Genomic DNA, 23,644 nt, shown 5'->3' with positions numbered 1-23,644 from the left:
AATGAAAACAGACACACAAACCAATAAAGCAGAACAGAGTCCAGTAAACCCACACATCTGTAGTCAACTAATTTTCAATACAATTGATAAGAATATGCAGTAGAGAAAAAACAGGTGTTTCAATAAACGGTGCTGGGAAAATTGGAGGTCCACATATAGAAGAACAAAACTAGACCCTTATCTCTTAACATTTACGAAAATCATCTAAAAATGGGTTAAAGGCTAAACATCAGACAAACTTAAAGACTATGAAACTCTTAGAAGTAAATACAAGAAAAATGCTTTAGGACATTGCAATGGGTAAAGAATTTTTTTGGACAAAAACCCAAAAACATGGGAAATAAAAGCACAAATAGACAAAAGTAAGTCTAGCAAAATGAAAACTTCTGCCCAGTAAAGGAAATAATCAAAAGATTGAATAGATAACCTATAGATTGGGAAAAAATATTTACAAACTGTTTCTGATAAGGGGTTATTATCCAAAACATATAAGGAACTCAAAAGCTCAATGAGAGAAAAGTATTTTAAAAAATGGGCAACAGACCACAAAAGACTTTCTATGTAAGTCTTTACATGAAGATATGTCAAAAGATGACATACAAAGGGCCAATAGATATGATAAAATGTTAACTACCGCTAATCATCAGACAAATGCAAATCAAAACACAATGAGTTATCATCTTTACTCCACTAAGAATGGTTACGCACAAAGAAAAAAGGTAACAAGTACTGGTGAGAACATGGACAAAGGGAATCCCTGCACACTGTCAGTAGAAAAGTCAATCATAAAGGCATTAAGGAAAATGGTATGGAGATTCCTTACAAAATTAAAAAGAGAACTACTATATGCTCTAGCAGTTCCACTACTAGTAGGTATATTTCCAAAGGAAATGAAACTGTAATAACAAAGAAATATTTGCTGTAGCACTATTTATAATAGCTGAGAAATCAAAACAACTTAAGTAGTTCACATTTATTATGGAATATTATTCAGCCTTGATAATAAAAATCCAGTCATTTACAACATGGACAGAAATGAAGATGACTATGTTAAATGAAATAAGACAAAGATAAGGACCACATGGTTTCAGTCATATGTGAAATATAAAAAAAAGTTGACCTTATAGAAGGTGAGAGTGGAATGGAGACTATCAGCAGAAGGAGAGAAAGGGAAATGAAGGGCTATTCTGATCATTGGGTACTGAATCACAGGGTTAAAATGTTTTGGTGTGCTACTGTACAGTAGGTTGACTACAGATGATAATGTACTGTATTTTTCAAAAACTAAGGACTTTGAATATTTTCACCACACAGAATTTTTTGCAGAGATAAATATGATTAGCCAGATTTAATTCTTATACAATGTAGAGTATATTGAAAAATATCACATGATATTCCATAAGTGTATAAATATGTTTTTATGTATCTATTAAAATAAATTTACATTTTTGATGTAAAAAGAACATCTCATTCCTACCCTCATAAAAATATAATTTAAAATTTAAAAGTCTATTTTTACAAGAAAGTTGTATTGGCCCCATCATAAAGCACTTGGAAGGCTGAAGTATAGAATCAGCATATCTGATTTAAAATAATTAAAAAACAGTAATTTGGGCAGGCTAATTAACTTCTCCGAATTTCCGTTTTCTCCAAGGTAAATTTATTATAATTGATGTTGAGTAATAAGAAAGAAGGTATCTATTGAGGTTAAATACAGTATTTAGCACATAGTAAGTCCTCATTCCATAAAATCCCCTGTGTTGGAATTTGAAATATGACCCTAGTATTAAGAAAAAGTTCATATCCCTGTGTCTGATTATTGCCAACAATATGGTCCATTTTTATGCTTTTCCATGCTCACTTTTATAATCCACATTATGAGAGGCTATTTACAATTTGTGTGTCCAATTTTTAAAAACTATATAAAAACTGAAAGGAAGATGGTAGTATCAAATTAGAAATAGATGGTAATAGCTCAAACAATTCCATTTCATGTCAGTCACATGGAGGGAAATTGCTCTATTATCCTCTATTAACACAGCTCTCTGGTGGAAGGAGGATGGTGTGTGTGCTGACTGGTAAAGCACTGTATTGGTTGATCCAGCAATGGCATCGTATAAAACACCATCAAAGGAAACAGATGATTCTGCAATTATCTTCAAAATGTAACAGCTCCTGGGCATAGAATGTAAATAAACAGATACATTGAGAAATCTAATTAGCACAGGTAAAATTCATTATGGTTATTCCTGCATTTTGCAAAAAGTGGTTATATGTAGAGATACATATAATTCTATTACCATTGAAATTCATATAGACTGGATAAGAGAAAGAGAAGCAGAAAACCATGAGGGAAAGAAAGTAGTATCAGATGTCTTGGATGCTTTTGGGTGAGGACCAATTTAGTTTTGTGCTTTTTGTTTCCTTGTTTTTCACCTTCAGGTATTCTTGGCCAAATTAGCCATCATTTTTCTTTCAGTTATTTCTTACACTCACTCAAGAGTATGCCATCTGGAAACTTCTAGATAAAATGCCCATTAGACTACTCAGAAAAGATTATCCCTTCAGATTTACCATGGGAGGGGGAAGAGATACATTAAGGATATAGGAAGGATTAATGTATAAATCTGGGAGGTTGGGTTCACATCCTCATACCTAATTTAACAAGGTGACAACTGTCCTCAATAGGTGTCCATAGAGGGTTGATTTCAGGGCCCACCCTTAGAAACCAAAATCTGGGGATGGGATTCTCAAGTCCCTTCTATCAAATGATGTAGCATTTGTACATAACCCAACTACCTACATCCTACTGTATATTTTAAAATCATTTCTATATTATTTACAGTATACAATACAATATAAAGGCTATGTAAACAGTTGCCTACTGTATTGTATAGGGAATGATAAAAAAAATGCATGCTTCGAGTACAGACATAACTTTATACTATTTTGGGCTGAAACTTCGGATGAAGAGGGCTCATGAATAAATACAGAAATAAACTGCAAAGAAAAAGTGCATAGGAAATTAAACTATAATGAGGATTAATCAACTCAGGCTTCAAGTAGTTTATGCAAATAGAAGAACCTGAAAGATTTCTCAAATGTATAGTGGGGCAAGGACTAAAGAAGGGGTAGAACTTGATCACCCATTCTGGACCAGATGCCTCCTAGAACAGGCAGCACATGGGCAAAACAACTTCTGGCAACTATAGGTGCACTGTGGACAGAGATAAACACTAGTAGGATTTCTACCCTCCACCCCCCCTCCCCCCCACCACTTTGGAGAACACTGGTCAAAGAAAAATGGAGCCCTGGAAATTGTAAATTCCTGATCACCACATGAACCCAGAATTTCACCCAGGCCACACTCATGGGGAGCCATGATGGGACCCTGGTCTGTCTGACTTGGAGCCAACCCTACTCTGCCTGTGCATGAAGTCACATTTGGCATGTCAAACCCAATAAAACAGAAGTGTGTTCCCTCTCCTTCTGCGGCCCAAATACAAAGAGCACACAGGAAATTGATGACTCTCAAAGGAAGAGGTAGGATGTAAGGAATCCTAACAGCTACTTCCCTGGGTAAGAGCTCTGGCAACCTTTGAAACCATTCCTTTAGTTCTCCTTTTTAGACTGCATAGCCCATTGGGTTCAGATTCCAGCTCCACCATGTGCTGAATGTATATCCTTGGGCGAATCTTAATTTAACTTTGTCTCAGTTTTCTCATCATTAAAATTCTAACTACTTCATGAAACTAAGGATGATCTGTGAAGTACTTAGATAGTACCTGGCACACAGCCATGATCCAAAAAGTGTTTGTTAGTATTATTCTTTTAATAGTTATTAAATTTAAAAATTATTAAAAATTAATTTTAAATAAGTATTCAATATAATATAAACATTGAAGAAAATTTAAAGAATACAGAAAATATGGGCAAAAATTGTATAATCCTACCACAATTTGCAATACATTTTCTTCAAGTTAATTTTTTAAGCACATGTTAAGTGTAAACACACATATTTGGAAACGCTGGGTGACCCCATGGTCCAGCTTCAGTTTTTAAATCTCAGTGTAATTGTCTGTACTATTCACTCACTGCTCTAGTTAAGATGATAAATTATATGGCCACTCTATTCATAGCATATATACTGTTTTGAATCTTGTGTTCTATTTAATATCATACAGTGGTTGCTTTCCAAAACATGAGATGTTGTTCTAAAATAATATGGATAACTGAATTCTCTTCAGTACCCAACTGAACCACCATGTTTAACCAACTCTATTTCTTAAAAAAATAAGAAAACAAACAAAATTATAAATTGCTTTAACTTAAATTCCTTCACAGTGTCGTCTCTATCTGAAGAGAAAGCCACAAAGGCACCAAATTTGTGTAGTTAAGTATATGATTAAGGCATTTTTAAACAATATGAGGAAAACAGATTATTTGTAATTACTGATGGGAGAAATACTTTTGCCCTATTTTAAAAAATATTTCTCTTAACCTCAAACTACAAACGCAAATTTCTGATAGATTATGGCTATATATAAGCATGCATGAATATATGATAAAAATAAACAGGTAATAAAACTGAATTGCTAAATGATTCATTTATTTCATGTTGCAGAATGTACACATTAACATATGTAAGTTATCTTTTTTGGGTTTTTTTGTGTTTGGTAGCATTGGGAATTGGACCTAGGAGCACTCTACCACTGAGCTTTAGCTCCATCCGTTTTTGTTTTGAGACAGGGTCTGGCTACATTGCCAAGGATGGTCTTGAACTTGGCATGTTTCTACCTCAGTTTCTCTACTAGCTATGATTACAGGTGTACACCAATATATGAATTATCTTTTTAAATAATGGAAGGGTTTGGTTCTATAAAAAAATACATCTACATTTATGACTGCATGACAGATGTGATCCTGCAGTATGTACAATCAGAAAAATGAGAGATTGTACTCCATTAATGTATGATCTATCAAAATATATAAATGCTTTCTACTGTCATGTACAACTAATTAGAACAAATAAAAAAATTAAAGGAAATTTAATTTAAATGTGGCTAGGAAAAAATTTTCCCCTGTAGTATTAGCAGTTAAAACAGTACCATCCAGTGCTAGTAAACATATAAAAGTAAAATCAACTTTTTCTACACTATCCTCATAGGAATATAAATTGATCCACTCTTTTGGAGAAAAAGTTACCAACATGTATCAAAAGTCTAGGAATTTATCCAAAATAAATCATTTGGACCTCAAGATACAGAGATTTATATACAATGCTTGTCATTCAGTGTAATCAGCAAAATATGAAACGTACTAAATGAATCTCCATGAATGACTGGTTTGATCATTTGTTATATCCTTATAATGGTAAACCTTCTAAAGTAATAGTTTAAAAATACAAAATTACATAGCTCTGTGAGAAAATGTTAATGATACATTCAGTGAGGAAAAAAAATTACAAAATATGTACAGAATCATCCCAATTTTGCAAAGCTAGATTTTGTAGAGTATATTGGGAAATAAGATGTGAACATTTATTTTTTTTTCCAATTTCAGATGATTGATGATGAAATGTGGACTAAACCATCACATGCCACATTTATAAAGGAAATAATAAAATGAAACACTCTACGGCCATTCCATAGCACTTGATCTCCCCAGCTGAGTTGAAAACACAAAAGGGACAGGAGAGATGAAAGAGTGTACCCCATTGGACCTGGGGAGTCTGGTAATGTGGCATTGAGTGGCCGGTCCTCCCAGGCTGCCTGTGGGCTTGTGTGCCTGAGAACTGAGAACTAATTGAGAGCATTTAAGTCCTCCCCCATAGGCCACCTGAATAGGCAGGATGACAATCCATATTTTCCCTTGGAAAGGGGCAGGGAGACAGTTGAGCCAGGGCCCTGTGGGAGACAAAGTTAGTGTGTTTATCTCTGGTCCCATGAGTCCTATTTTCAATGTATTGGCTAAACCTGACTACCTATGTGTTCCACAGAATGCATAAAGTAGTTGGGATAATGTGTACTAATTGACTGTTAGTGGTTCTCCCTGAACTGTATATTCATGGGTAATTTTTCTGTTTCTTATAAATAATAGTTATTTTTCTACTATTCTAAAATGGAGAGGTTTTATATTTGCAAGTATGATTGGCAAATTTTGGCCTTTTATGCAATTGAAAAGGGTATCCTTAACAAAGTTAGCAATTGAATGTAGGAAAATGCCACAGACTTGATAAAATTGATAGATTTTTATGAGATTCATGGAGATCTAGTCAAAATCAAGTAATTGTGTTGTTCCTTCTCATTCAAGGTTGGAAAATGCAGATTTCACAAATGAATCCATCTTTAAAAATGTACTTTTTGATTCTTAACAGGCAGCACATTATAGAAAACTTAGTTATTTCTAGGATATTCCAGTCTGAAAAACACCATCTCTCATCTGTTTGGACCAGAAGCAAGTTGTGATTAGTTTGTGCTTTCTTTCTTCAAAATTTGAATTTGACTTTCCTCCATTTATCAATGAAAATTTCATTTCTAATACCATGTTGTATACTTCCACAGAGGTTCTCTTCACAATCTAGTATGAATGATACTCTTAACATTAGTGTATAACCTGTGCAACAGTACACATCCATAATATCCTATGTGAAAATCTCATTTCAATCCTCTCTCCTTGCCTTTCCAGAGATCTCTCTCTCCATTTTATGTGAATTTATATTACACTTTCAATTTTACAGTATTTCCTGAAGCTGTCATGCCTTTTCTGTGCGTCCTTATTTGTACCTTTTTATCTCCTCTGTAACAATTGGAGAAACTTGATATTAGGTTATATGTCTCACACTTTATAATACCTGGCAGCACCTGTCTCAGTTCCTTGTAAACTGTGTGTTAATAGAGTTGACAGTTAAAGTCACAAAAACAGTAATGATAAAAATAATGGGTAATATTCACTGAAGCCTCCCCATGTGCCAAGTACAACATGCCCTGAATGAAGTATTTTATTTAGCTCTAGCAATAGCTGTATATGCTACAGACTATTAATGTGTTCATTTATAAAGAAGAAAGAAAACCAAAGCTCATCAATCTTAAGTAACTTATCCAATGTTAAACTATTTAGTAAAATCTTGAATAAAGAATGAATGAAAAAATATCTCCATTTCTTCCAGACTTTATATACTTTGGAGCTTATAATTCAATTTAAATAATCATAGTTTACTAGACGATGAGATTACTGATGGTAGGTGCAATGGACTGAAAGTGAAGACACCCCAGATTCCCATACTGAAACCTAATGTCTAAGGTGGCAGCACCTAGAGGTGGGGGCCTTAGGAGGTAGCAAGTACCTGAGGGTGAAGCCCTCACAATGGGGTTTGAACCCCTATAAAAGAGACCCCAGGGAGCTCTTTTGGCCCTTTCACCACCATGAGAGGGTGTAGAGAGAAGGCAGCGTTTAAGAAAGCTGCTAACCCTTAGCAGTGAATCTGCTAGCACTTGCTCTTTTTTCCGCCCCTATTTTTGGGGACTGAACCAGGTGTGCTTTACCATTAAGTTACATTCTCCAGTCCTTTTTTATTATTTTTTTTTTAATTATGAGATAGAGTTTTACCACATTGCTAGGGCTGACCTTGAACTTTTGATCCTCCTGATTCAACCTTCTAAGTTTCTGGGATTATAGGTATGCATCACTGCACCCAGCTTTTGCCAACCTTGATCTTGGATTTTCCAACGTCAAAATGGTAAAAAATAAATTTCTCTTGTTTATAATTCACTCAGTTTATGGTATGTTATTATACCCACAAAGTAAATTAAAACATTAGGATCTGTAATCATCATTGTTTGCATACACAACATGGTATATGTTATATATAGTTAATCACTTGACAAATAAATGAATAAATAAAGATGTTCTATTTGGCAGTGTTGGACCCCACTTCTAAATTGCTTGCAGGTATAGCCTGTTCTGTTCTAAGGGGTCTGTCACCTTTTTTTTTTTTTTTTTTTTTTTTTTTAACTAGGAAGCCCAGGAGATCATTCTGCAGATAAAAAAAAAAAAAAAAAAAAAAAAAAAAAAAAAAAAAAAAACTGAGGTGCAATTAATACTGTGATTTGCCCAGGGCCATACTGCAGACAGCAGGTGGTCACAGGATTAGAAAAAAAGATTCTCTGATGCCCAATTCAGGGTACCTTTATTATACCCTGCTATCTCATTGCTGACACACAGAGAACATGTTTCTATGTATTACAGACGACTGAGAAGGGCAAGAGAATAGCACATAGGTCTTTTGTGGGGGAAGCTTCCTATCAAGGCCCTTCCAGGAACACTCCTGTGTCTATGTAGTAAACACCTTCCCACCCCTCCATTTTCCCCACACTGGCTTTTCCAGGTTGATCTCAGATTCTTTTCTCCCTCTCTGTGCCACACATGACAAAGGAGCACCCCCTCTGCTCTCAGCCAGGGGGTTCAGACACTGGGTGTTGACAATCCTGTGGGTGTCCTGGTACATCAGGAGGGAAATGGTGCTCTGGCCTAATGATTAATTGTCACTGCAGATCATTCAGAAGGGGAGCCCTGTTAACTGGTGCTCTGTCTTGGACTAGCCCAGAGGCTATGGTAGGTCTTTTTTGGACTCCTGAAGGGATTATTCCTAGGAAGCTGAGGCACACAATTCCAGTTTGAGGTGATGATGGAAGACTAGCCTGAGAGCATTTTTTCACTAGTCTTCTTCTGAACCACATCCACACCAGGATCCTCAAATCTTCTAGGGTATCCTGAAATTAGAACCTGCATTCTGAGAGCCACAGAAACCCCAGATGAAAGCATATTGGCACATAGGGACTGGTGCTGGGAGGTGTCCTCCATTTATCCATGGAGATTAGATGACTCGACAGTTTGAGCTCTACCAGCTCCAGCTGCATGCTGAAGCTTGGACCCATAGACCTGTTACCTGCCACCACAGTCATGAGGTATTGTATGCTGATGGAGAGGGGAAGGTACAGGGAGGTCTGGAATGGCTGCTACCTCTAGCTGTGTGTGAGAGGAGGAAACTTACTTCTGAAGGGCATCTTCTCTACCCAACCCCATCCTCTGATTCTGCACTGAATATATTTCCTGAGCCGCTTTCAGGATCTCACTGGTCAGGATCTCAAGAAAAACTCACGGTGACAGGCACACATGAAAGAAACAGATCTGCCTCAATCTATAGCTAGCTCATTATTCTCTAGCCATACTTCGTTCTGTGTTAATGTGGAGGTTACGTGATTGAATGGATAATAGGTGAACAGGAAGAGAAATCAGGGCAGGAGTCATCAGGTGGATCAAAGTTTTAGGGGGTACAGCAATTACATAGTAAAGCAAAAGAATACTGAGGACTTCCTGGAATCTGAATGCAAGTATCCATGGGCAGGGCTGGCATTGCAGGAGGCAGGTTCAAATACGCTCTTTAGGATTGCTTCATGAATTGGTACTAGCTCCTCCACAGAAGGTCACATCCTATTGATCTTGACAAGAGTCCATTTCACTTTACTATTTTCCTACCTTTCACAAGAATCCCTGCTTATTAGTCAACTATGTCATCCGAATGTGACTTGCAATTCATTAAATCCATTGCAAAGTCTGATTAAGCTGACAGTTATATGCATTTTTTGAAAATAAAAGTATCTTTAAAAAGTACTAATGCACATACTTAAAGTTGGATTATTGTGTGCATGTTTTACAGGATGGACTAATCTTATAGGTTCTCTGGGGGAGGTAATATGGGTGAGTTTTTGTAATATTACATCTCAGGACCCAGCCAGGGGTCAGAAGACACTTGTCATAGCAGCCACTGAGTCTCTTACACTAACTTCTTTGCATCATTTCCCAGGATGTAGTATGAGACTTTATTATATTTTTAAAGATTTATTATCATCAAGATGCATGTTTCTGACCAACTTTGCAGGACCTGGGAAGAAGGAAGAGCACGGGCATCTAAACCCTTGTTATTGGTATTTCAGCAACTTGAAGCATGCATTGAGCAAATAGGGAGAGAGGGAAAAAGGAAGAAGATATGGAGGGAAGAAAGGGAACAGAAGAGGAAAAATGGAGGTATTGGAGGGAAGCTTATTTCCCGAGCATAAAGTCATTCCAAAGATATCATGAGCAGCAAATTAAACAATCCTTCAGCAAGAATTTTGACAAGGAAATTTCATTAGGGATTTAAATCTCTATGGAAGCTCAAGTTGCTGCATTAAGATATGAAAATTGTGCAAATATTGTTCCTTAGAATGATGTTTGCCGCAGGTCATTGAGTTTCAGTCAATGAAATTTAGAGTGATAAATGTCCTGTTGAAAATAACTGGAGGGAGGGAGGGTTCTAAGAGAGGAGGAAAGAGCCCAGCAGTTGGGAGCTTAGGCCCTGGAACCACTTGGAAAAGAAGTGAGACTCCAGCATTTTATTAACTAGATGTGTGACCTTGAACACGTTTATTTAGCATCTCTGAGGTTTAATTTCCTCATCTACAAAATGTGGGCAATTTCTACTATATGGCCTGCTGGCCTGTGATTGGAAAGATTTAGTGAAATTATCCAGGTAAAACCCTTTGTCATAGTACCTGGCACTTAAACACTTATTAGTAATGATTACAATGATGAGTGGGATAAGAATCATCTGGCATTGACCCTGTCAATCTCTGAGACAGATGCTTAGAGGTATCATTATTGCCACTGCCTGAGGCTTGGGAGCTTAATAAATCTGCTAAGGTCACATCGGGGTAAATGTTACGCCAGATTCATATCTGTGTGTTTATCAGTCACATTGGGGTAAATGTTACACCAGACTGACACCTGTGTGTTTGTATCACTTTTCTGTGGGGTCCTCAGAGACTGTCATCTTTGAATACTTTTGCATTAATGGAATCTTATTGACTAGTAGCTTCTCAGAAAACATTGGTGGAATAAATTAATGATTTAAAAAAAATCAATGTATACATGCATGAATGGAAGATATACATATATATATTTTCATTTAAATTGTGTCTCTGGGACTCATCCATGAATTCTGAATGCTTATCTGCTTTTTTATTTCAAGGAGTACTGGCATTTTGACTCACATAGTCATAAACCTTTTTCAGAAAACAGGATTAAAAGAAAAATAACCTAATGTAATTCTGTAACCAAAATACTAACATCCCTGTGGAGCATTTCAGTATATTTCTGTTTCATCTTTGGACCAAAGGATGTTCCTTTTGTCATCTTCTAAAAATAATTCTCTATTTGGTGGTTTCAATTAAAAGAAATATTTCATATAGTTGTCATTTTAATATCAAATTAATACAGCAGGCAAGATATGTGATAAGGTATTTTACTTAAAGTTTTTGGTTTTGGCTATTTAGAATATCCCATGTTTTCATCATTAGAAGTGTCACTGAACTAAATACTTGTATGCATGTAAGGTTTAGGTCTTCAGAAACAGTCATTCTGGCAGGAGGATCATCCTTCTCTGAGGAGTACACAATCATTAGTTGAAGGTCTCGCCTTTACTTTTTGCAGTGATGGGCTATGATATCTAATCAAATAGCAAAATTTGATTTGAAATTTAAAGAAATTATTTTACCCATTTTGTACCACATGCAAAGCCAAGCATTCTGTACTTGATAGACATTTCCCAGTAACATGTGAAAAGTAAATAGAAGGCAGAAAGAGGGACAGAGGAAAGGAAGAAAGAAAATAATGAAGAAAGGGAAAGATGCTAAAGGGAAAATGGAAAGGAAATATGAGAATGAAACACAAAGTAGGAAGTTAGATATATTAGGGAATTTTTTTAAAAGAAAAAAAAAAACAAAGGAAGAATCACTAAACTCATTTTTGTATGCAGATTTTCTAATATCTCAAATATTTCTCTAACCACAACCAAGAATAGCCCTTTAGAAACTACCTTAATAAGCAGTCACAATTACATGATAAAAAAGATGCAAAATATTCCCATAACAATGCTATCTGGATTAATTCCTAGAGAACAGTGCCCCACATTTCAGAGAACAGATATCCATGGCTATGCTCATAGCCAGCTTTTCAACAACCTTCACTTTTTTCAAGGAGAGTTAAATCTGTAAATAAGAGTAGCTAATTACTTCATCACAGGTTACCTTGTCAGGATAAAATACATTTAAATCAAACTAAACAAAAACTTTTCTTGTTTAAGGAAATTTGCATTCACCTCAGGAAATGCAGCTGCAAATTAGTGGGGGAAATGAAAATTCATTTTGAAAAGATGTTGAAAAAAGCTAGACACGTTCATTATGCAGCAAAATCCATTCAAACCAGCAGGGCAACCTCTGTCTTTAGTCAATACAAAATATTTTGCTAAAATCTATGTTATACATGTTCGATATTCAGAAAAACATAACCTTGCCGCTAGAATTTGGAAATGTCTCTCATTATCCTCACTGAACTAAATTGTTGAATCAATAAAAATCCCCTTTCTTTAGCAGTGATTCAATTGTAGCAGCCATTGAAAGAGCAGAAACTATTTACAGATAAAATAAAGATCTGACATTTAACCAGAACTGGACATTTTACTATAGGAAGGTACTTCTAAATCCATATAGATACAGAAACTAATGATTAATAATATTTCTTATTGGCAAACTGTTTTTGTGAATGAAAAAAAATGTAATTCACCATTAGTAATGAAACTGTGTTTAAGGAAGTAGGTGTTGTTCCAAACAGGGTATTCAAAGTTTGTTTGAAAACTTCTTATGCACTTTTTGAGGCATAATTTCCGAATTCAGTAAGGTAAATCTTCTGGGTAAATAAACTGCATTCATTCTTCTAATTCCTACTTTGGTAGTGAGTGATTTGGAGGGAAGAGCTGGAGAGCTAAGGCAGTCAGGTCTGCTGGGAGTTAGTTCCCACCTGAGGTTAGTGATGGTGTTGAATCTGGAGGACAAGCCCCACCTGGAGAAGATCTGGACCAACTGAGCTCTGAGCATGCTTTGAATATTGACATTTGTTACCACCCTCTGTCCTTGGCAGCTTTCAGAGATACAGGAGTGAAATACAAGCTTCAGCAGAGTTAACAACCATTGCTTCAAGGAAGAACTGTCTACGTATTACATTAGAGAGAAGAAAAATGCTTGACCTACTTGGATCCGATAAGATGGAGTCAGTTTTCGGCAGAAATTGATCACAACGAACTCCTTGGTAGCCTTCTTTGCACCTGAGGAAAAGGGATAAATGACAAACATATGCATGGGCTTGTGAAAGAAGTAAAATAGCCATGAATTACATAAAGGTGAAAACAGTATATTCGTGCTTTTGTATTATTTTATTCAGTTTATTTCTGACAGCAACAGGAACATTCTAGATTTTATTTTTGTGCAAAAAAAAAAAAAAAAGAAACCCACAGGTTTCTTTTATAGCTATATATGCAATATGGAAGGGACAAATTGAATAGGATTTTAACATGCCCCTATCAAGAATGCATATAACGGTTATCCTCTTACTATAATTCTGGAAGCAAGGGTACTTTTCTTTATGTAACATGCTCATCTCCAAAATGCATTCAAAAACATATTGCAAGTGCCATTTTCCATATAAAAAGCATTTTCTAATATCATACATCAGCCATTTTGGCGACTGCCTCTTTCATTTCCTAGTGTTTTCTCATTTGTTAATTTTACCATTTTGAATTTATTTCTTAGTTATTCTCCCCATCAGTGCCACCTAAACTCTTTGCCAGAAATATCAGCATTTCATCTGGCAAAGTGTGAGAGTCATCTGTAAGTTCACGTTTTCTCTCCCTTTTTCTTTTTCATATTAAACAAACATCGCAAAGTGCCTGCTTTATGCCAGGCATTGTGCAAGGCAACCGTTCTGCAGCGGGCACAATTTAAAGGTCAGGAATTTGCCTGGAAGCGCCTGCAATAAGGCATGACACCTCAGCCCACAGCTCGCCCATCCAGGGCTGCTTGGCTGCCTCAGACAGCCAACAGCACATCAGCTGGCAGTTCAAGGAACAAACACAGCACAGGTCCCAACGCCTCCTCTGAACAGTCTCCTTAAGTGGGAAGGTGGCATTTACTGGTCTGTTTGAAGCTTAATCTGTCATGCTTGAGTTAAGCAGGGAAGCATACATTGTCGCTTGTGGGATAAATCTGTCCTACTTACAGAGGGGGAAATTGTACCGCTGGCATAAAAATCAGATTTCAAAAACAATCCTCTGGTTGTTAGAAATCTATGAAATTGATAAAAAAGAAAAAAATTCAAGGAGAACTTTGTATTAGAGATAAGGGCCGTGAATTCTTTCCTTACAATATGCTTTATTTTCTGAGTGTAATAAACTATTAGGCAAGGTTTACTGCAACTCCAGCAGCAATATTGAAAGGCACCTAGGCAATGTCTCTACCTTTCATTGTGAGCCAAATTGGAATTCAGGTAATCAGGCAGACTCTCCGCAGCATCTTTTAAAGTCTGGCATTCTGAAGTGTATTTGGCAATTTTCCTCATAGCCTAAGAACAAAGACCTCTGATATATGGATATTTCAGAATGTTCAGACACTATCAAAACAGATTGTTTATTCAGAAATATATTCTCAGGATCTTTCTAAAATATGTATTTATTGTACTTGAAGACAGTTGGCATGATGCTGGTTTTGTTAAGAGTAAAAAGTTAGAGAATATTTAGGACTGAAACACATGTGAGATGAAAAAATAAAATTCTGTTCTCTGGAAGCCACCCTGATGTTGTTACAGTGCACCACTGAGAATCACCTGTACCACAGAACTTTAATTTTCATTTTCCCATGATCGTGAGTTATGTTCTAGGTATACATTATTGTGTGCACTTACTTTCTGAAGATTTTATTTTCAACATATGTGGGAGATTTTATGGACCCTTAATCTTTCTATCTTTATTTAATATGAAATGGTACCCTTGGGGAATGGTGGCTTTTACAGGAAGTGTTCTTTTTGTATTGTTTTGATTTCTGAAGATTCTTTGCTAGTAGAGTAAAACAGACATTGTTACCTCATGTACATCTATGACTGCATGACCAATGTGATCCTGCAATACGTGTAATCAGAAAAATGAGAAATTACACTCTAATTATGTATGATCTATCAAAATGTATAAAAGCATTCTACTGTCATGTACAACTAATTAGAATAAAATTAAAAAATAAAAGAAAAGATTCTTTGCTTAGGATGCATTATTCCTTTTGTGCATGGAAAAAGAATATAAGGGGCTTAAAATATTTCCAGTCTTGAACTGATTTGCTGTGTATAAGGCCACCCAAAGTATTCAGGAAAATCATACAATGAGTACACTCTTGCTGTCTTTGTACCTGTGGACGATAGATAATAAAGCGTGATGATTTTGCCACAGCCTCACCCAGGCTAGGAAGCCCACCAGGAGCTATATGGCCAAATACACAGGAAGCCCTGCTCCTTTATGAAGGAGGCAAGAGTCACTGTTAATTGGTACCAGGTTTGAAGAACAACATATTAAAATTCCCATTTAAAAATCACACATATATCACCTTGATAAGTTCAGACTCATCCAAATGTGAAGATGGAATGTTTCTAGCAGGCAATCCCAATGAAGGAGATTGAATTTATGACAGTATTAAAGAAAAGATGTGGAGGGAATAAGAATCTTCAAATGTACTTCCATTGCATAGATTGAGTTTGGCAGTCCTTCCTACAGTGTGATAAGCACATGTTTTGAGATATATCACTGCATTACTTGTTTTTTGTTGTTGTTGTTGTTGTTAGTTATGGTGGTGGTGAAAGGGTTGTTGCTTTTTTTTTCCTCTTTGAAGGACACAAGTGTAGGAATAAGAGGACTCTATATTCTAGAAAGATCTGTTACTCCTCTTAAAACAACAAGAAATACATGTGCAATTGTTAATGGTAAATGCATTTTTTTTTAAGTACACATCTTGCCTGATCTAGGCTAATATTCTATTATTTCTCTACTTTGCCTTGCTCTCAAGACTCCACTCAATCCATCCAGTCTGCTTTCTGGGTTTCTTTTTGCAGCAGAATCCTTGCACCACAGCAACCATGTTAAAAGTTACAATGTAGTCCCTTTGTTTTACAAGTTAAGTTTTGACTCTACAACTACATGGCTAGGGAGCATGTTCAAGAGAGCCAACAGTCAGGACTGACAAGCAACTGTGTTAAAGAGAGAGCTGGAGATGTAGCTTGGTGGTGGAATGCTTGCTTGCCTAGCATGAGGAGCCCTGGTTTCAAACCCTTGAATAGCATTAAAAAAAAAAAAAAAAAAGTTGGGAATTATTATCAATAGTGAAATAACTACGAAGCAAATGAGAACTGAAACATTTTTCTCTGCAAAGAATGAGCTTCAAATCCTTTGCATTTTTTCTGAGGTGAAGGAGCTGTTCCTTTGCAAACCAGTAAGTTCTTGAAAATGCTATGTTTTTGTACTTCCAAATTGAAAAGATAACAGGAGAGTCTCAGGAGGCTGAGACAGGAGGATTGCAAATTCAAAGTCAGACTCAACAAAAGTGAGGCACTAAGCAACTCACTGAGACCCTGTCTCTAAATTAAACACAAAATAGGCTGGGGATGTGGCTCAGTGGTTGAGTTCCCTTCAGTTCAATCCCTAGTACTCCCCTACCCCAAAAAGAAGGCAACAGGGAGGGAATCGTTGAGGCTACAATGTCCAACACAGAGTAGGGCAGGTGAGAGATAACAGGTACACTAGGGGTGGGTTTCCCTAAAGTAAGATTGGTTTCTGGCAATGGAGGATAGGGTGTGGGGAGAGGGCTGGAGACTATCAGGGCCCAGTGTAAGCATCAGAAAATGTTTCTCTCTCGATGAGCCCTGGGCTCTCCCTTCGGCAGGGACAGGGCCAGCATGTTGTTTCAAAGGTAGACATCAGTTTTTGATGCCTTACATCATTCCCACTTTGTCCTCACTTGTCCAGTTGTGTCTGAAATAACAAGCATCCCTTTCTATCATCTTTCCTCTTCTACAAGGTCCCCAAGGAAAAGCAGAGTGGTTGGCTTCAGTGAAAACTGAAAACTTTTAAAAGGCAATCCCGAGCAAAAGAGGAGAATAATATTGGCTAAGATGAGAAAATACAAAATGCATCATCTTTGGCTGAAATTCAATACTCATTTTGTCCTGTGTGCTGAAGCAGAAGCAGCAGCGTATCACCTGGTCTCATGAGGATGACACCAAGGAGAGACTTAAAAATGATCGGGCCACATGCTCATGTTCTACCAGATATGTTCATTCTTTGGCTTTATGAAGGTGATGACCATGGCAGGCAGCCCACGCTCCTTACTTCCCACTGTTCCCTTCTCTTCTCTTACAATTCTCATGTGCCGATTTATTTTTGGGGGTTCATTTCCTGAATAAGTTAGGGCTGATAATATTGGACTATGAGTGAAAATTGAAGGATTCCCAATTGTCATCAACAAGCTCCCCACACTTCAGATTATTCTTCAATTTCTCCTGGTAGGAAAACAAAATAAAACTACATAAAAACTGTTTCACTGAGTGAACTGTATTATTCTCTTGCTCCACATCTATTAGTTTCCTGGTCATTTACTCATGAGTGCAAGGTGTTATCATTGCTGACCAATAACTAAGCAGGTTTTCTACTTAGTGTTTGTATGAACGTTCTTTACGTAAAGTATTGAACATCTTTGTTTCCCAGTTTCAACTCAAATAAAACAGGATGATAAGAGGAAGAAGAAAAATAAATAAGCACACACAGTTGATTTTATCTATTGCATTTTGGCCATTTTTATACCAAGGGGTTTTATATGCTGTCTCTACAATAATGAAGTTTAGATAACTTATCAAGGGAAATATATGAAGGTTATATATAAATCTGTTCAAATGTTGCTTCAATTGCTACGTAGGACCTGGGCCTCTGCAAAAATTTTGTAGGAAGTACCCATACACCTCCGTTCTTCAACTATGATTTGAAACAATGAGTTAAGTGGGCTCTTGGGGAGAGAGAAAGAGAGACACTGGACAAATACTCAGATCTGTGAATATGACCTGCTATGTCTGTCTCTTTAGTTAGATGAAAAAGACCTCTATATATTCTTATAACCATATCAAGAAGGACAAAAACATAAGCAATTCGAATGCCACCAGATTTAAAGACTTACACAACATGTCCACAACTGATTAATGGATAGACTGCTTAACCAAAAAGAAACATTATGAACTCAAATAAAAAATGATTGATATGGGATTTTATTATCACAGAAGCTTGCCTGGGATCCTGTACTTTTCTTCTTCTTCCCAGGAAAATCCTACAGATATCAGAGAGCTTATCCCTGCAGGCATCAATCCTCTTCTCAGAGCTGAGGGTCATCCCCACCCTGCCTTTGGGGCGTACATACCTTTGCTGTCCTTTGACAGCTCTGTGCTTGTGCTTTACTTTTGGTGCATCCCAAAATTCTTCTCAGTAATCTAAGTCACCCAGGCTCACCTGAGGCCCCATTGCCTCCTTGGAGGGGTCTCCTCAGATCCTGAGCTGGTGACAGGAAAAAAATGAAGGGTACAAATCTGTTCAAATGTTTGTTTCAATTCTTGTGTCATACCTGGTATATGCAAAAAGTTCTCTATGAAGAATGCATACCTTCGTCTTTGACCTTGGTTTTAGATATAAAATTTTAAATAGCAGAAATCAATTAGTGTCCTGAGGGAAATAATGGCAGACAAACTGTAGGGTTTTCTTCCTAACTAGAGAAAATTTTATTCTTAGAAAAAAGTGGTAATTCCTGTTGATTGTTATAAGAAAACAGCACTTGATCAGTAATGTATAGGACTGCCAATTTTAAGGGGATTATTAGGTGCTGATTTGAGAAAGGAAAAGCCCCTACAGGTATTCTTCCCTATTTTCTGCCAGTCCTCCCTCGTCTCAGTGTTAGTACTTGGTTGGGGAAAATGGAAAAATCACTGGACAATGAAAAAATAACATTTTAGAGGCACTGTGGTTTGCAGCACTGCCAAATTTTAAATTCCAGATCCACTGTTTACTGGTTGCTTAATCTAACTGCAACTTCTTTTCTTTCATGTGTAAAATAGAGATGAGAGTAGCTGTGTTTTAGAATAATTAGGAATGATATAACTAATACTTGTAGTTCATGGAAAACATTCAATAAATGTCAGTTATCAATAAACTTTAAATTTGAATCATCATCCCTGTTTTTAAAATAAGGACATATAGACACTGACTAAGTTATCTCTCTTCAAGAACTCAGGATCAAACTCAGCAGGGCTGACACCAAAACTTTTGCTTCACCTACTGTATCTTCTTACACTCCATGGAAATCCTCCAGATAAATACCTTGCCATACATGCCACCCCTTTCTCCCCCCAAAAAAACCCTACTAAGTGTGGTCCAAATATCATGAGCTGAAATCACATTTTTAAAAGTGAATAGATTTGTAAATTATTACCAATCTTGAAATGTTAAGCTATGATATCACAGATACTAGTCACTGACTTAAAGACAAACTTCCTGAACTCTATATTGATTTTAAAAGTACTCATCAACCATGTATAGGAAGACTTTCTAGGAGAATTGCTATTAAAGAATGATAATGAGTTCTTTTTCTAATTGATCAATACAAATTATACATACATATACACCTATGTATATAAGATATACAACATGGTCTTTTGAACTATGTATACATTGTGGAATAGCTAATTAAGCTAATTAGCATATGTATACTTTATATATTTACTATATGTTTACATTTATCTGTAATAAAAACATTTAAAATTCATTCTCATCAATTTTTAAGTATATAAAGTACACAATGTGTTGTAATGAACTATAGGTATTTTGTGCAAAGTATTTCTGGAATTTATGTTTTCTGTACATTATTGGTAGGAATGTAAATTAGTATAGCAATTATAAAAGACCTCATGGGGGTTCCTCAAGAAACTGAAAATGAAGTTATCATATAATAGTTATCCCTTTATCTATATAATATACCATACAATAAAGCTATCCCCATCCAAAGTATGTATATATAATATTATAATGTTAGTTTTCAATAATCTTTAAATTTGAATCATCAAATAATTTGGACATAATATTGAAATAAAATGAAACCAATATGCCAAAGACATATCTGCATTTCCATGCTCATTGCATTGTTATTGCTAATAGCCAAGATATGGAATCAATCTAAGTATTTATCAGTGGATGAATGAATAAGGAAAATGTGGAGCCAGTTGAGGTGGTGCACACTTATAATCCCAGCAACTCGGGAGGCTGAGACAGGAGGATCTCAAGTTCAAAGCCAGTCTCAGCATCAGCGAGGTGCTAAGCTACTCAGTGAGACCCTGTCTCTAAATCAAAAATAACCCTGGGGATGTGGTTCAATGGTTGAGTGCCCATGATTTCAATCCCAGGTTCCCTATCACACACACACACACACACACACACACAAAAGGAAATGTGGGTTATATGCACAATTGAACTATTTAATCATACAAATGTATGAAAGCTGTCATCTGGAATAATACACAGAAACCTCAAGTACATTGTGTTAAGTGAAGAAAACTGGGCGCAGAAAGAAACGTTATATGGTCTTGCCTGTATATGGAATTGAAAAGAAATCTTTCATCTCCTAGAAATAGTAGAATCATGGTTACAGGAACTGAGGTAGAGGTGGAGATTTGGGCATTGGGAACATGTAGGTCAAAGGTTAATGACATTTCCTGATGATATATTATTCTTAATTTAAAAACAAAAAGCCAAAACCAAATAACCAACCAAACGAAAACAATGTATGGGTTCACACCAAGGCCAAGTGAACTGCCCAGGATCAAGAAAACAGGGAGTGTAGGAGCTAGAATTCCAAAACCAGACCTGTGTGAATGCAAGTGTGTGTTGGGAGGACCAGAAACTTTTCTTGCTAAAAATCTGCAGCCTAGAGTTATTGGCTCAAAGATGTGAATGGTATTAGAAGAAATTCCCTCCCCAGCCACTTATCACCGAACCTGAGCTCGAGGTTTGACTATGGAGAATATTGTGACACTGATTAAAGTGTAGGCTTTCTTTACTGAAATGAGAATTTAATTAAGTGTTCTTATTTAAAAAAGGAGCACTAATTAAGACAGCAAGATCTTTAAGTTAACCAATTAATATTAAAATTACCTACAGACTGGGTACAGCATTTCCACAACCCTTTCAACTACAAAAAGAAGAATTTGGAATTGAATTTTTATGAAGGGTAGAGCAGCAGCTGTCTTCTAACTGATGGAGGTTTTCCAATGTGTTATCAATAGCTTTCAAGGATATCACAAATGGCAGGTGGATGCAACTGGGGCTCATAATGTCACTCTGATGTTTCTTCCTACCGGAGTTCTGTCTGAAATCTTAAGAAAATGCATGTGCTTAAAAAATTATCCCTTTAACAAAGCGTGGAGTCAAAAAGAGAGGGAGGCCAATTATCATAATACTGCTAAGATTTGAGGTGTGAATTGGAAATCATTGGCTCAAATCCAGGAGGTATGCAGCATTCATCTATTATCTGAGCCCTAAAGAAAGGAGAACAATGTCAAGCCTGAGAAGTTAAACAAATACAATAACAAATGTGTGTTTACTCAGTTACAAGGCCTTCTCAACCATGCATAGAGGATCAGGGCCTGTGTCCAGTGGTTACCTGCACACCTCACTGATCAATTTTAGTACCAGGAGCCAGAAGTCAGCAGCCCATTCATATCCAGCCATTTGAGTCCACTTTATGACACATTCACATTCACTCTTGGAGAGTCAGTGGCTCAGGAGTTCTTCATCTGTTTGAATCAACCTTTTGACCTTGAATGATTTTTGCCCCTACTTACCCAGAAGCCATGTTTCAACTTCACTACCTCATTCACAAAATGAAAAAGTACCTAACATGGAATAAAGTGACTATACAATTTAGGATGCAAAGTGATTATTTAGAGCAGTAGTGTGCACTGAATAACCCATTCTATATTAGTTTGATTTTACCACACCTGAAGTAAAAAATAGCCTATTATTGGTCTAAGAAGATAAGTAAAATAACAACAAGGTGGCCTCTTGGAGGAAAGTCTTCATAACGGGAATTTCAGAGATCATGAAATAATAATTACACTAATGAAGAACAAAAGTATTAGGTACTAACAATGACAGGTGGAGGATGGACGGAATTTTGCTTCATGTCAGTTTGAGAAAATTCCTTGATGTTAATTTCCGAGTATATACAAGATCTATTATGACACAAGTTAAGTTTGTCCTTTGGACATAGGATCAACTCCAGTTTTGTAACTTAGAAGAGTAATGGAGGCCTATGGCAATCTCTCAAAGAGCTCAGATGCTCAGCTCTCAATGAGCATTACCTGGTCTGGATCATTTTGTAGGGTACCTGGGACTGAACTCAGGGGCACTTGACCACTGAACCACATTTCCAGCCCTCAGCCTTCTGGGCCACTGGGATTATGGGTATACACCAGTGGTCCTGGCTCAGGTCTTGATTTAAGGTATGCTTTGTGTACCTGTGCATGTGTGCACACATATACCCTCACAGTCCTTATTTCTTGTAAGTACTTCTAATAATCAGTCAATTGTGGGTAGATAATTGAGGTCCTAACAGCAAAGTCTGAGGACAGTCAGGCTCTCCACCCTGCTTCTCTAGTTAATTAAATGTTCCCAAGACTGCCTTTGATATTTCTCAGTCAATAGAAGACCAGGATTCATTGTCAGATGAATCCCCTATTATTCTTCTTCATTGTTCTAATTAAGAAGGTTACTAAGACTGAGAAATTGGCCAATCACAGACTTTCTCTGTTACTTAAGATTCAGCCACCATCAGACTCTCACTTGTCTCTACTTGCTCAGAAATATAAGACTAATAGATCCCATCTATAAAGGTAATGACCACCCTCAACAGCTCCCAGCTCAGCAAGAGAAATAAAACAAAGCCACAGTAGGGCATCCTACAGTAATTGTATTAGTTTTTCTTGTTCTAACAAAATGCCATGGATGGTGGCTTAAATAACCGTCATTTATTTTCTTATATTTTTGTACACTAGAAATACAAGATCAAGGTACCCTCATGGGCCATGTCTGGTGCAGTCTCACTGTCTCTAGGTTGCCACAATCTGCTGTACCCTCACCTGGTAGAGGTATCTTCCCTGCTTCCTCTTATATCATCATATTCCTGTAGGATTAAGGACCCACCCTTAAGAACTCCTTTAACCTTTATCCCTCCTTCAGGCCCTATTTTCAGATACAGTCTTATTGGAGGTTAGGGCTTCAATATATGAATGTGACAATTCATATATCACGGATTGTGGACACAACTCTGTCCATAGCAGTTACCAAGGTGGGGGACTGACTGACATCAACAGTGTAACGAAGACCAGGAAGAGGATTCTGTACTGAGCAGTTACTAAATCCTTGCTTTGAACTATGTGAAACCTGGACAATGGGACCTGCTTTGGGGAACCCTGTGATGTGAGGGTTCCAGGGGAACACCCATTTGCAGCATGACTCCTATTGATAGGAAACTTCCATGCTTGTCATGGAATTCACTAGTTCAAGAGCCTCAATCTCAGATCCCAGCTAGCCAGAGGTAGAAGAGATGGGTGGTGTACCTCAAGAAGTTTTTCACACGGAAATCCTTTAATG

At 36.8% G+C, this 23,644-nt stretch overlaps 1 protein-coding gene across 4 annotated transcripts in view; it reads right to left on the bottom strand.

Annotated features, from left to right (window-relative positions):
- Nucleotides 1-23,644, bottom strand: part of Nrg3 (neuregulin 3) — a 1,024,256-nt gene that overhangs the window by 224,547 nt on the left and 776,065 nt on the right. For all 4 annotated transcript variants that reach the window (XM_047553330.1, XM_047553332.1, XM_047553333.1 and 1 more), the window contains exon 3: nt 13,125-13,198. In XM_047553330.1, coding sequence (XP_047409286.1) covers nt 13,125-13,198 — 74 coding nt within the window. The remainder of the gene's footprint in view (nt 1-13,124; nt 13,199-23,644) is intronic.

This window comes from Sciurus carolinensis, chromosome 5 (assembly GCF_902686445.1).
Source record: "Sciurus carolinensis chromosome 5, mSciCar1.2, whole genome shotgun sequence".
Classification (NCBI taxonomy): Eukaryota; Metazoa; Chordata; class Mammalia; order Rodentia; family Sciuridae; genus Sciurus; species Sciurus carolinensis.
This window is presented reverse-complemented; position numbering and strand designations above follow the sequence as displayed.